General features: G+C 50.3%; 1 protein-coding gene across 10 annotated transcripts in view; it reads right to left on the bottom strand.

The window, feature by feature from the left end:
- Positions 1 to 14,289, bottom strand: part of HECW2 (HECT, C2 and WW domain containing E3 ubiquitin protein ligase 2) — a 297,990-nt gene that overhangs the window by 100,525 nt on the left and 183,176 nt on the right. For all 10 annotated transcript variants that reach the window (XR_009545901.1, XR_009545902.1, XM_060177545.1 and 7 more), the window contains 4 exons: positions 11,914 to 12,064; positions 10,928 to 11,031; positions 10,159 to 10,283; positions 733 to 918 (listed from right to left, as the gene is read on the bottom strand). Coding sequence is in view for 8 of the 10 variants with exons in the window: in XM_060177545.1 (XP_060033528.1) it covers positions 733 to 918; positions 10,159 to 10,283; positions 10,928 to 11,031; positions 11,914 to 12,064 (566 nt within the window). In the remaining 2 variants the exon portion in view is untranslated. The remainder of the gene's footprint in view (positions 1 to 732; positions 919 to 10,158; positions 10,284 to 10,927; positions 11,032 to 11,913; positions 12,065 to 14,289) is intronic.

Genomic DNA, 14,289 nt, shown 5'->3' with positions numbered 1-14,289 from the left:
GCTAGAAGAAGAAGAAGGTCAGACTGCTGCTGCAAGCTGCGCTCAAAGTGGTCGCGGTGCTACCGTGCTATCAGGCTATGCTCGTGGCTGGTGCCGGCCGCAAGGCACATGTGAATAAAAGCGGCGGAAGGGCACCTGTAAACGCGGCTCCTTTCCCCACTCTGACTTCGCTCCCTCCAGCTTCCTCCGGGCTCTCACCGGCTTTCTGACTCATCTGTCCATGACGGTGTAGCATGAAGCGTGGTCACAGGTCTCTCACCACAGATTCGTCAGTCTGTGCGTCTTTTCCAGTGCGCTAACAGAGCCGGGGCTCTGCACCCACAAGACAGAGGCCCCAGCCCGGAGAGCGTCACAAAGACTCGCTTTGTAAGGTTGCTTAGTGACCTCCCAGTCAGCTTGTCCAAACAGCAGCACGACTTCTGACCAACTACAACACGAGATGTGAAAGCAGGGAGAGGGAAGTGTCGCTGCTTAAAGAGCTTTCTCTCTGATCAGCAAAGAGAGGTGAAACAGAAGACTAGCCAAGCAAGAGCCCTACCTCTGCCGCCCGCAAGCACTGCGTCCAGAGAGCAGACGCAGCTGGACAGAGCCATAAGCAAACTGGCTGCTCAGGTCACCGGACCGGGAGACGGAGTGCCACCCGCTTCACTGGAAGGGGAGGGCCACATGCCAAAGCCTCGGCCGCGGCGGCCACTCAGCTTCCCAGCCGCTCACAGCAGCTTCTTGTGTTACCTTGCCCTGGTGGTCGTGTTTCATCTCCCAGCCCCTGGGCAGCTCCAGCTGCTTGTTCGCAAACATGTTGAGGAATCCCACGAGGTCCCGGTTGTGCTGGTAGCGTTCGAAGTGGTGTGTGTCCCGCCGGACTTTGGTGATCATGTGCTTCAGACACGTGTTGTTCGTGAACATGCGGTAGGCACCCTGCAGAAAGGAACCGAGAGCCAACGTCAGCCCTGCTAGTGGGCATGAACATGCGGCAGGCACCCTGCAGAAAGGAACCGAGAGCCAACGTCCGCCCTGCTCGTGGCGTGTCCCTGATCCCCTAAGTGACATATGGGGTTTGAAGCAATTCCAGACTGAAGAGCAGACAGAGAAAAATAATTTGCTCCAAATCATACAGAAAGAGTCTAGAAAGTAAGGCAGTGTTGACTAGTGGTGCTCAGTCTTCTCAAGAACAAGAATACTAAGGAGCCTCATGCTACAGTCCTAGACCGTAGGGATTACCAGGCCCTAATGCACAGAGTCAAAAAACACACCATGCCACAAGAGCTTGTTGACATATATTTAGGGGTCAAGTTGGGTGGGAAAATGTTTGGTTGTATGTTTAAAAGCCAGAAGATGCTACCATGACACCCCCTGACTTCCCTGAGCAGATGCCCTCACCCACGTGTCCTGGAGCCTCCCTCCCCAGAGCTCTGCCCCACTAGGGACAGACAGACACAGGCTGGGGATGTGGATTCACCTGCCAACACCCATGTCCAGTGGAGAAGCAATTACAGAAGCCAGAACTCCCACCTTCTGCTCCCCATAAAGAATTTGGTCCGTGCTCCCAGAGGGATAAAGAACAGGGAAGCTTCCAATGGAGGAGACGGGACAGGGAACTCTGGTGGTGGGAACTGTGTAATTAGGTGATGAGCCTGCCCTGCCCTCAGGACTGAAGGAATCCCCTGGGGTTGAGCAGCCCTGGGGGCACAGAGCCTTAAGGTTGGTCTCAGAAGCAGCTAAACCCTCTCACCTGCCTTCTCTCCACTCAGGGCGTCTCATACTATCGGGCCAAGTTGGCTGGTCTCTGCAAAAACACTGGCCAAAATAAATTAAGTGCATGCCAGAGTCCTCTCATTAGTAACCAGCAAACAAACTTCAGAATCAAAGGAGTTTTTTTTTTTTTCCAACTTACTGATAAGACCAGAGCACCTCCACTGTTGTCTGGCTAAACCCTCTGTGCGAAAGTCCTATGCATTCTGCACCGCACTTGCCCAAACACTTGGGATCATTACAGCCTATGTGTTTCTCTCTCTCCCTCTCCCTGTCTGTCTCCTTCTCCCTCTCCCTCTCCCTCTCCCTCTCTCTCCCTTTCCCTCTCTTTCTCCCTCTCCCTCTCTCTCTCTTTCTCCCTCTCCCTCTCTCCCTCTTTCTCTCCCTCTCCCCCCTCTCTTTCTCCCTCTCTCCCTTTCCCTCTCTCTTTCTTCCTCTTCCTTTCTCTCTCTCTCTCCTTCTCCCTCTCCCTCTCTCCCTTTCCCTCTCTCTTTCTCCCTCTCTCTCTCCCTCTCTCCCTTTCCCTCTCCCTTTCTCCCTCTCTCTCTCTGCTTTTTTATTTCCACCAGGGTTATTACTGGGACACAGCACCTGAACAGAAATCCACCACTCACAGTGGCTTGTTGTGTCTTTTTGATAGAGATAGAGAGAAATCGAGAGGGAAGGGGGAGGTGGAGAGGAAGAGAGACAGAGAGACACATGCAACCATGTTTTACTGCTTGTGAAACTTCTCCTCTGCAGGTCTTGAACCCGGGGTCTCTGAGCTGTTCATTGTGTGCTGTGCTGGGCGAGTGACCACTCGCCCTCAGGGCTGCATCACGTCACTAAAGCAAACAGATGTCCTGCCAGAAGGTTCCGTTTTTGTAAACAAGCGTTTTCGTAAGCTATCTCCACATATCTACCCTAATGCTTGCTCAGCGTGTACCCGCTGTCACTGCGCTGTGTACAAGCCTCATCTGGACGGCTACGCACACTCCAGTCCATACACAGCTACAGGGAGGGCCTGGGGCACAGCCTGGCCACTCACGGGCAGACTGCCTTCTAGTCTCTGCCTGGACTTACTCAGCTACAAGGAGGAATAAGAAGCCCTCTACTTTCTTCAGAGATGCACAAGATCCAAATCCAGTGCACGAAGAAGTGAAACTTCTCTGGAAAGGTGACGATCACTATAAAAATACAGAGTTGAGGGGAGTCAGGCGGTAGGCAGCGGGTTCAGCGTAGGTGGTGCAAAGCACAAGGACTGGTGGAAGGACCCCGGTTCCAGCCCCAGGGGAGTCGCTTCACAGTCGGTGAAGCAGGTCTGCAGGTGTCTGTCTTTCTCTCCCCCTCTCTGTCTTCCCCTCCTCTCTCCATTTCTCTCTGTCCTATCCAACAACAACAACAGCAATAATAACTACAATACTAAAACAAGGGCAACAAAAGGGAAAATAAATAAATATAAAAAATAAAAAATACAGATTTGAATAAAGTAACAGAATATTTTAAGCTCATTTATAAGGGGGTGGGTGTAGGGACAGAGATCTGTGGTGGTAGGAACTATGCCATACTCCTATTAACTTGTCAAAATAACTAAGTGAATAAAAGTAATAGACTATATAAAGTATTATCCCTGGCAGACTTGTAACAGATAAATGACAGTAGTAATGTTTTCTATTTTCAAAGTCTTTGAAGATCCTGGGTCAAATTCCTATTTTATTTTCTTTTTTTAAAAAAGTATTTTTATTGTTTTTATTTATTAGAGACAGCCAGAAATTGAGAGCGTGGGGGAGACAGGGAGAAAGAGACAGAGAGACACCTGCAGCCCTGCTTCAGCACTTGCAAAGCTTTGCCCTGCAGGTGGGGACCGGGGCTTGAACCTGGGCCTTTGCACACCGTGATGGGGGTGCTCGACCAGGTGCGCCACCGCCCGGACCCCAACATCGCACTTTGAATCAGCCAACGAAGGGTCTGAGGAGCCTTCACCAAACTTTATGCTCAACGCTGGGGCTGTGAGGATGACTGCTAGGGCGACGGGGAAGGAAGTCACAGAGGAGAGGCGCAAAGGGTCACAGAGAGCGAAAGCAGTGTCTGAAAGAAGGGCCACAGTCGCCGTGAAAATCCTGGACACAGTTACCAGGAAGGAGTTTGTTTGCCAAGACGTGGCAACCAAGCAGTGCGGTCAGACTGAAGGCGCGTGGGCGTAGGGAGAGGGGGGTGCGATCCTTCCTCTGGGGCAGCAGTTCTAGCCCTGCCACGGTGCTTTCTGTGCTGCCGGTGCTGCGTCGGCTTTACAGATGACGCAGCAGAAGAATCTGACCTTCAGCCTGAAGCCAAAGGCAGAGGGCAAAAGGAAGCTACTTCCCACGGCTGCACGGCAGTCCTATGCTGCACATCACTGCCAAGTGGCAGCGGAGCGAGAGACTTGTGTATCTGTGCTCAGACCTTATGTCTGAGCGCAGCACCAGCTAGTATGCAGTCCTTCCCTTTCTTTTGGCGGTCTTCTTCTTCTTTTTATTTCTTTTTATTTCTTTTATTTATTTGTTATTGGATAGAGACAGAGAGAAATTGAGAGAGAAGGGGGAGATAGAGAGGAAGAGAGACAGAGAGACACCTGCAGACCTGCTTCACCGCCTGTGAAGCGACCCCCGAGGTGGGGAGCCGGGGGCTCAAAGCGAGTTTTATTCTGTTTCGTTCTCTTGTTACTATGGTGACCATCCACCCTGCATCATCCGAATTCACAGGTTAGCACATTATTGCTAAATAAAACCCAGCCTTCGGGCCCAGTTGGCGGCACACCTGGTTGTGTGCACGTATTCTCAGGCAGAAGGACCTGGGTTCAAGTCCCCTGGCCCCCACCTGCAGGGGGGAGTTTCATGAGTGGTGAAGCAGGGCTGCAGGTTCTAGTTCTCCCTTTTCTCTGTTTCTCAGTCTTATTCAAATAAAAAGAAAGAAAAAGAAACAGAAAAAGAAAGAAAGAGAGAGAGAGAGAGGAAGGAAGAGAGGAAGGAAGGGAGGAAGGAAGGGAGGAAGGAAGGGCTGGCCATCAGGAACAGTGGATTTGTCATGCAGGCACCAAGACCTAGTGATAACCCCGGTGGAAATAAAAACAAATAAATAAAATTTAAATAAATAAAACCTATTTTTCATATTTCAAAAGTCTTAATCAGAGATCAGTATCATTATTTTCATATAGCTAGAGAGCAGAAGGAGAACTGTAATCTGTTAATAAAAATAAGTGTAAATAATCACTCTACCTACTTCATAGTACCAGGAGTCCCTGAGCACTGGCACACACTTCTCTACTTTGGAATACTACCTTTCTTCATCAAGTCTTAAGGAGTTTAATGATAGAGATTTTGAAGTTCTAGAGCTTAGAAAAAACTGTCTTTACTCGACACGCGTGCTAGAAATATTAATCAGTTGTATATAATAAAACGCATTTATGTGTGAAATTAGTCAGACAAACGCGGGCCTGGGGCTACTAACGACAGGACAGGACACTCATAACTATGGGGCAAGCAGGAAAATAAATTTTTTTTTTTTTACGATTTTGGAATAAGCTAATCACAGCCAGCAGAGGGCAGTAGAAGAGATATACAAGTAACTCCAATGCAATAAAAGAAAACAAAGCAAGAATATTTCTCAACTTTTCCATTAGTTATGACAATACCATGTTTACTTAGTTTTGCTATTTTCAATACATATTATTAAGTGAATTTCCGATAATGAAATGTATTTTTCGTAACTATTTTTCAACATAAACTATCATCAAATAAAAAAAAATGAGGAAATGTTTAAAATGAATGTGCTCCTTTTGTATACTGAACATTTTGAAGAACGGGCTGGATGGTGGCACACCTGGTTGAGTGCACATTTCACAATGTGCAAGGCCCCGGGTTCCAGCGGTGAAGCAGGGCTGCAGATGTCTCCCTCTCTCTCTCCCTCTTTATCTCCCCCTTCCTCTCAGTTTCTGGCTGTCTCTGTCAAATAAATAAAGATAATAACATTTTTTTCTTAAAAAAATACAAGGCTGGAACATTAAAAAAAAAAACATTTTCAATAAGATAAATAGGAATCTATTGGAAAGGCTCGGGGGCCAGGTGGTGGCGCGTCTGGTTGAGCGTACCTGTTTTTAATAAAAGCCCATCAAGTTTAAACCTCCACGCTGCACTGAAACCCCATCCACGAGTGCCGGCCTACTCACTCAGGTTCTTGAATGCTGACACTGCTCTCCCTTCCCGACCAACATCATGGCTTCAGTCGTCACTGTCTGTCCTAGACCGTGAAGAAGTCTTCACTCTCAGAACTTTGCTCTCACTTTTGCCATATATATAATGTTGGTATGCATGAGACCCCTTCTGTTTCATTTGGTTTAAATCCCCCCTGCTTAACACTATTCTATTTATATAACCGCTGTTAACAAGCACCTCTCTCCAGGGCATTGGTTCAATCCCCACTGTTTCATGATATGTTTTTGCTCCACCCCCCCTCCTTGTCACACCCTGATCCCCTCTTTGTCACACTCTGATTTTCACCAGTCACTTTTCTCTCTACCCTCTCTATGTCACGCCCTGTTTCCACCCTACTTGGCAAGTATATATAAAGACAGCATTGTGAGTTTTAGAGTACTGTACCTTGAGTTTAGCTTAGCTCGTCTTAGATTGTGCTGTGTCCTGCATGAATAAAGAGATACTGCCTACAGCTCAACTATGAGTCCCTGGTCGTCTGTTACCTGCCCGTGAAGCCAGCCCGGTGAAAACAACCTAACCCGTCGAAAACGACATATGGCGCCCAACGTGGGGCCAGACCTGCGCAACTCCCAGATAAGTGAAGACTTTGCCTACCTATGCACTATGGTCTTCTCTTTTACTTACGAAGAGGTTTGCCAAAGCCTATACTGTTTCATTATGAGACAGTTTCTCTGTCTCTGGAACATTTTACTCTGGGCCACACTTCAGTTCCCTGACTGAGAACTTTGGTTTCTTATGACCGGGATCATAGAGCTTGGGAGATGCACGGAGATTTCTCCTTGGACTTTCTGGATTCCCTCTCTCATGTTTCCCGAGGAAAAGGGCTACATTTCGCTCCAGGCCATAATTTCGTTCTTTATGACCGTGATCGTAGACCTTGGGATATGCATGGGGATTTCCCCTGGGACTTTCTGGACTTCTTCTCGAATGTTTCCCGTGGAGAAGGACTACTCTAGTTTGAAGAGCATTCTCGAGTACCCTGACAGTTCCCAAGTATGGAGACACGTGGTTAGTTCTACTCTCCTGATTAGATTCTTTCTTCGATGGGAAGACGCTTTTAAAAATGGGTGCCTGAAGCAATCCAGCAAGAACAGTCAGAAACACCCTAAATAGAATTTCGAGGACCTTTTTGGACTAGGTCGCCCTCCGGAGATTCTTAATCCTACATGGTGAGATCTTAATAATCTGGTTCAAGTTGCGTTTCATAAGAGAATGATTTGAATGACTAAATTTTTGTTTGACATTGACTTAAAAAAAAAAATGCTAGACGCAGCCATGATTTCTAGAGACATCCAAAAACAATCCAAAAAGTTGTTTTTTTCCCTCCTTTGATTTCTCTTTTACGTCTTGACATGAATCTGAAACGTTTAATCCTGAAAACTGTATGAGTTATGGGTGGGGCAGATAGTGCAATGATAATGTTAATTATTCTCATGCCTGAGGCTTTTAACCGTGGTTCTTCTATTTACCTTTCTACATTTTATTGAGTTTAAACTGTTTAAACAACCTTAAAATGATACTAAAAAAGACTTCCAATTATAATAGAGTTATCAATTATAGTAAACTTCTAATCTGCTACAAGTTTTGTTTGACAAGTAAGTAAATTTCAGCTGTCAAGTCTTCACATGAAAAAGCATCTACTCAAATGAAATTCCCGAAAATCCATTTGGACCCCTGTTCTCTGACATCGCCCCCGGAAACCAATGATGTGACCTGGCACGACCTGAAAAAACAGATTTACAGACTCGAAAGCTCACTCTCTACAGAAAAGCAGAATTCTGGTGGCCAACATTCCCCATCGAGACAGACGTGCAGCGTTTCATCCTCCGGCATTTTCTTCTGTGGTCAGCTACTTTGGACTGACACCTCCATCAGACTTACTGGTACACACTGCTGTGTTTCTCAAAGACTAACTTCAGCCAATTGCCTTGAAACTTTATAGACCATGTCCCCTCGCCTGCAGGCTCTGTCCCAGAGGCAGAAAGCTCCCCCTCCTTATTAGGTTATGCCCACAGAGGCATGAAGCGCCCCAAGAGGCAAGAGATGCCCACAGAGGCAGGAAATGCCCTTTGAGGCAAGAGATGCCCCCAGAGACATGAAGCATTCCCAGAGGCAAGAAATGCCCTTTGAGGCAAGAGATGCCCCCAGAGACATGAAGCATTCCCAGAGACAAGAAATGCCCTTTCGCCTGCTAGGCCTTGCCCTTTGAGGCAAGAAAAGCTCCACTTGGCATCACACTGGTTATTGCTGCTCGCCTATTTTGTTTTCCATGTCTTATGCCAGTTCTTTTGAAAACGCCTGTACGATATACGTTTCTGTTCACCCCACAATGGCCATTAGTTAAAAAGAAAGGGGGAATTGTTGGTATGCATGAGACCCCTTCTGTTTCATTTGGTTTAAATCCCCCCTGCTTAACACTATTCTATTTATATAACCGCTGTTAACAAGCACCTCCCTCCAGGGCATTGGTTCAATCCCCACTGTTTCATGATATGTTTTTGCTCCACCCCCCCTCCTTGTCACACCCTGATCCCCTCTTTGTCACACTCTGATTTTCACCAGTCACTTTTCTCTCCACCCTCTCTATGTCACGCCCTGTTTCCACCCTACTTGGCAAGTATATATAAAGACAGCATTGTGAGTTTTAGAGTACTGTACCTTGAGTTCAGCTTAGCTCGGCTTAGATTGTGCTGCGTCCTGCATGAATAAAGAGATACTGCCTACAGCTCAACTATGAGTCCCTGGTCGTCTGTTACCTGCCCGTGAAGCCAGCCCGGTGAAAACAACCTAACCCGTCGAAAACGACAATATAATTTTACTGGGAGAGAGGGAAAGAGAGAGGGAGAGGGGGAGAGGGGGAGAGAGGAGAGAGAGGGAGAGAGAGACTGAGACTGCACACAGCACTGCTCAGCTCATGCTGGGGACTGAACATGGAGCTTGAGCACCTCAGCCATGCAAGTCTTGCGCGTGGCCGTCATGCTGTCGCCCCGGTGTCCTGCTGCCTTTCCACAGACGCCGCCGTAACAGAGGAGAGAGCTGACTACGTGAAGCTCAAGTCCCTGCCATGCCCACAGCCAAATCTATGATCTGAGCCTTGCCGACTCTCCTGTCACACCATTCTCTTCTTCCGTCCTTTTTTTTTTTTTTTTTGAGTAGTAGTGTAATCTTTTTTACATTTAAAGGTCATTGTCTTTATTTTCTTAAGTCACCACACAACAGCACCCCTCTCTTTCCTAGTTGAAAGCAGCTGTCTGATTGCTTGACGTGAGGCCCCCCCCCCCCCCCCCCCGCTGTGTGACCTGCTTCAAGCTGGGTCCCTAACCAGCCCACCGCGTGACAGCAGCTCCAATATGGTAGACTCCTCCCCGCCCTCCTCTGCGTCTGAGTCTCGCCCTTTCCCTCTGAATACACAAAAATAACAACTATGAGTTCACCCACAGTGGCAAACCCTGCAGATGACCAGAAACCAACCTAGAAATGAGGGAGTCAGGCGGTAGCGCAGTGGGTTAAGTGCAAGTAGTAGTTCCAGGGTAACTGGCGTGTGTGTGTGTGCGCGTGCGCGTGTGTGTGCGTGCACGTGTGTGCATGTGTGTGCGCATGTGTGTGTACACATGCATGGTCCTGAGCGAGTAGTAGTTCCAGGGTAACTGGCTTGTGTGTGTGTGCGTGTGTGCATGTGCGTGTGTGTGCATGTGTGTGCATGTGTGTGTACACATGCATGGTCCTGAGCGAGTAGTAGTTCCAGGGTAACTGGCGTGTGTGTGTGCGTGTGTGTGTGTGCGTGCGTGTGTGTGCATGCGTGCGTGTGCACGTGTGTGTACACATGCATGGTCCTGAGCGAGTAGTAAGTAGTTCCAGGGTAACTGTGTGCCGTGTGTGTGTGTGTGTGTGTGTGTGTGTGTGTGTGTGTATGTGTGTGCACGTGCAGGCATGGTCCTGAGAAAGTAGTAGTTCTAGGGTAACTGCTGGCCTGTGTGTGTGTGGGTGTGTGTGCGCGTGTGCGTGCGTGCGTGCGTGCGTGTGTGTACACGTGAAGTGCCAGGGTAACTGCTGGCCTGTGTGTGTGTGGGTGTGTGTGCGCGTGTGCGTGCGTGCGTGCGTGTGTGTACACGTGAAGTGCCAGGGTAACTGCTGGCCTGGCACTTGCCCGCCACACGTGCTCAGCTCTGATACTCACAGGGTTAGAATGCAGCACGGTGAAGAACTCTGGGCTGATGAGGAACTTGACAGGAGGAGACTGTAGCAGCAAGGTGAGCCTGGATCTGGAGGTAGAGTGGGGCAGGACCTGGTCCCGTCGGAAATCTAGATGGGCAGACGGCACAGGCTTTCAGGAAATCTCACACACCAGGGACACGCACACTCTCTCCCATCAACATTGTAGGAGAACCCAAGGACATCTAGAACATTCGCTACGAGTTTATCCCTCAAGCCATTTCCTTTGCCATCAGTCTATCCATGAAACTGACTCTTCCTAGTGACACTGAGGTGTTGACTATTCCTAGCTCGCAGAAGCATTTTCATGCAGTTTCAGTTATTTTAAGTCACATTCATTCTCTTTGCACTACCACACGCTCCAGAGACTACAGTGATTGATATTTTATTTGGGTTTTGTGTTGTTGTTTTAGTACTATTCAATGTTGAGCAGTACAAAGAACTTTCTAGAGAATTCTGCATCTTGAGTTGCATTACCCAACCTTACTGAGCCTCACTGCCTAGAAGCCTTTGTTGTTAATTTGTTTTCTACTTTTCTGAGATTATAGAAAGGGCTCTTTTTTTTTAAGTTTTTATTTATAAAAAGGAAACACTGACAAAAACCATAGGCTAAGAGGGGTGCAACACCACACAGTTCCCAGCACCTGCACCCTGCATCCCCTCCCCTCCCTTCCACTCCCCTGGGAGCTGTCCTGGTCTGTATCCCTCTGGGAGCAGAAAGGGCTCTCTCTTACCTGCACTCGCTTGGTGAAAGTCCGCTTCGTCCCCTGCCCCATCGATAGCACTGGCGTTTTCCTCAGGCCTTTCATTAGTCATGGTTCTGCGAATACTCTGATACCTAAAAGTATGATCCCAAAGTTACATTACAGCAGACTCTGAAACGAGGGACCCAGATGTCCCGGGGGAAGCGAAAGTCTTCACAGGGCCGCAGCTTCTGCGACTCCCTGGTCTCCGGGGCCTTCCGTTGAGTTAGTAACTGTGTAGCTGCGTTTCTCTAGTCCACTCTTTGTGCTACGTTTTCCCTAACAAGTCAATAAGACGTTAAAAAAAAAGGCCATGGCCAAAGAAAATTAGATTTCAAACTTGTTAAAGACTAGCTTTGTGTTCTGTTAACAATTAATTAAACATTCACCGCAAATGAAGATTCTAGAGATTCTCTGAGTTACTTGACATCAAATTTAAAAAGATCTGCTCAGCCTTCAGTAAAATTCAGTGAATGGGGTTGTCTCAAGGGCTTGTCATTACCGAGTTCCCCTGAAGTTTCCAAATTTTGTGGGTGAACTTTCTGTTTTGTTTTAAACAAGAGAACTTCGGGGCCGGGTGGTGGCACACCTGGTTGAGCGCACATGTTACAGTGCGCAAGGACCCGGATTCAAGCCACTGGTTCCCAGCTGCAAGGGGAAAGCTTCACAAGTGGTGAAGCAGGGCTGCAGGGGTCTCTGTCTCTCCCTATCACCTCTTCCCTCTCAATTTCTGACTCTGTCTATCTAGTAAGTAAATAAAGCTAATAAAAATAAATAAAGATAAACAAGAGAACTTCAATGAAGAAGAAATTCTCTTCAACCACAGAACTTCAACAAAGCCAACAGGCGAAAAGAGGTAATGGCCACGGCGTAATGACAGGACACGGGGAGACGGAAGAGACGGCCGTGTTTTCTGTTTGCTCCACACCGAAACCAGCCCAAGCGCCAAGAGCCACAGCAGACGTGCTCATGCTCACCGCCGGTTCAGCTGCTCCATCTGCTGAATGGAGTTGGACCGCTGCAGCACCTGCGGGGCGGGGGGAGCCGTGGGCCGCTGCCACGTCGTGGTTCTGTTGACATGATCCACGTAGAAGACCCTGCCATGGCTGTCGATGCGAGCCTCCCAGTCTAAACGGCAGCGGGCAGAGAGGAGTCAGGAGGAGGCGCCGGGCTGGGCCAGGCCGTGCCGCAGCATGTGGCATGTGATCTCGCTCACTGGCGGATGCACCAATCTGGGGCTGAGGGCACCCGTCTTCCAGCATAAGCCAGCAACCCCCAGCCCCCGCCCCCAGACCCTCGCAGAAAATTCGCTGAGTCTGGGCCCCCCTAGCCCCCAGACCCTTGCAGAATCCGCTGAGACTGGGACCCCCTAGCCCCTGCCCCCAGACCCTCAAAGAATCCGCTGATACTGGGCCCCCTGCCCCTGCCCCCGGACCCTCACAGAATCCGCTGAGACTGGGCCCCCCTAGCCCCTGCCCCCAGACCCTCACAGAATCCGCTGAGACTGGGCCCCCCTAGCCCCTGCCCCCAGACCCTCGAAGAATCCGCTGAGACTGGGCCGCCCTAGCCCCTGCCCCCAGACCCTCGCAGAATCTGCTGAGACTGGGCCCCCCCAGCCCCCGCCCCCAAACCCTCGCAGAATCCACTGAGACTGGGCGCCCCAGCCCCTGTCCCCAGACCCTCGCAGAATCCGCTGAGACTGGGCCCCCTAGCCCCTGCCCTTGCCCCCGGACCCTCACAGAATCCGCTGAGACTGGGCCCCCTAGCCCCTGCCCCCAAACCCTCGCAGAATCCGCTGAGACTGGGATCTCCTAGCCCCTGCCCCCAGACCCTCGCAAAATCCGCTGAGACTGGGCCCCCAGCCCCCGCCACTGCCCCCAGACCCTCGCAGAATCCGCTGAGACTGGACCCCCCTAGCCCCTGCCCCCAGACCCTCGAAGAATCCGCTGAGACTGGGCCCCCTAGCCCCTGCCCTTGCCCCCGGACCCTCGAAGAATCCGCTGAGACTGGGCCCCCTAGCCCCTGCCCCTGCCCCCGGACCCTCGAAGAATCCGCTGAGACTGGGCCCCCCTAGCCCCTGCCCCCAGACCCTCGCAAAATCCGCTGAGACTGGGCCCCCTAGCCCCTGCCCCCGGACCCTCGCAGAATCCACTGAGACTGGACCCCCCTAGCCCCTGCCCCCAGACCCTCGAAGAATCCGCTGAGACTGGGCCCCCAGCCCCTGCCCCTGCCCCCAGACCCTCGCAGAATCCACTGAGACTGGGCCCCCTAGCCCCTGCCCCCAGACCCTCACAGAATCCGCTGAGACTGGGCCCCCCTAGCCCCCGCCCCCAAACCCTCGCAGAATCCACTGAGACTGGGCCCCCCTAGCCCCTGCCCCCAGACCCTCGCAGAATCCGCTGAGACTGGGCCCCCTAGCCCCTGCCCCCGGACCCTCGCAGAATCCGCTGAGACTGGTCAGTAAGCACGTCCTACGTGATTATGGCCACAGGTCCAGAGGGCATGCTCTCCCAGATGCCCCCACAGTGGCCCTCCCCCACATCTGAACCCCGGGACTTTGAAAGCGGAAGTAAAACGTCGCTGGACTCCTGTGGCTTCAACTATCCCCACCCAGATTGGTTCTGATGCTTCTTTCTGCCCCACACGGAACCTCCTAGCCTAGAAGGGGTACTCAGAGCAGGAGACTTCCGCATGCATCTTTAAAAGCAGAAGGGCAGACCCAGAAACACAGGTCACAGAGATAAGAGACAACTTTACAGCAGGGATGACGGGAGAAAGAGATGGAGACAGGTGTTCGAGCAAAGGGCGGGGAGAGAGGAGCAGCTGAAGAAAGACTCTCTTAGGAGCCGGGTGGTGGTGCACCTGGTTGAGCTCACATGACGCAATGAGCAAGGAATCAGGTTCAAGCCCCCAGTCCCCACCTGTAGGGGAGAAGCTTCACTGAGTGGTGAAGCAGGGCTGCAGGTGTCTCTCTGTCTCTCTCTCCCTCTCTGTCTCCCCTTTCTCTCTTGTTTTCTGGATGTCTCTATCCAATAAAGACAGATAATTAAAAAGTTACCTAAAATGGCAAAGAAAGAGGCTCTTGGATGAATTTATATGTATTTATACTTATATATTGGGCTGTTGGAAAAGCCGTGATGCATTCTTGCATAGAAAAATAGGTCACGACTTTTCTGAGAAGGCAGCGTGATCAACATGTAGAAGGGCTCTCTGTGTAACAGATGACAGGCAGGTAGACCAAGTATCCCAAATCACTTGCTAGAGGTAGAGTCTGCAAGCTGGGTCCCAGAGGGCAGCCTATCTTGAGGGCTATCCCTGAGGGCTGCCCCAGCAGGGCTGCAAGGATGTCGTTC

The sequence above is a fragment of the Erinaceus europaeus genome, chromosome 18, assembly GCF_950295315.1.
Source record: "Erinaceus europaeus chromosome 18, mEriEur2.1, whole genome shotgun sequence".
NCBI lineage: Eukaryota > Metazoa > Chordata > Mammalia > Eulipotyphla > Erinaceidae > Erinaceus > Erinaceus europaeus.
This window is presented reverse-complemented; position numbering and strand designations above follow the sequence as displayed.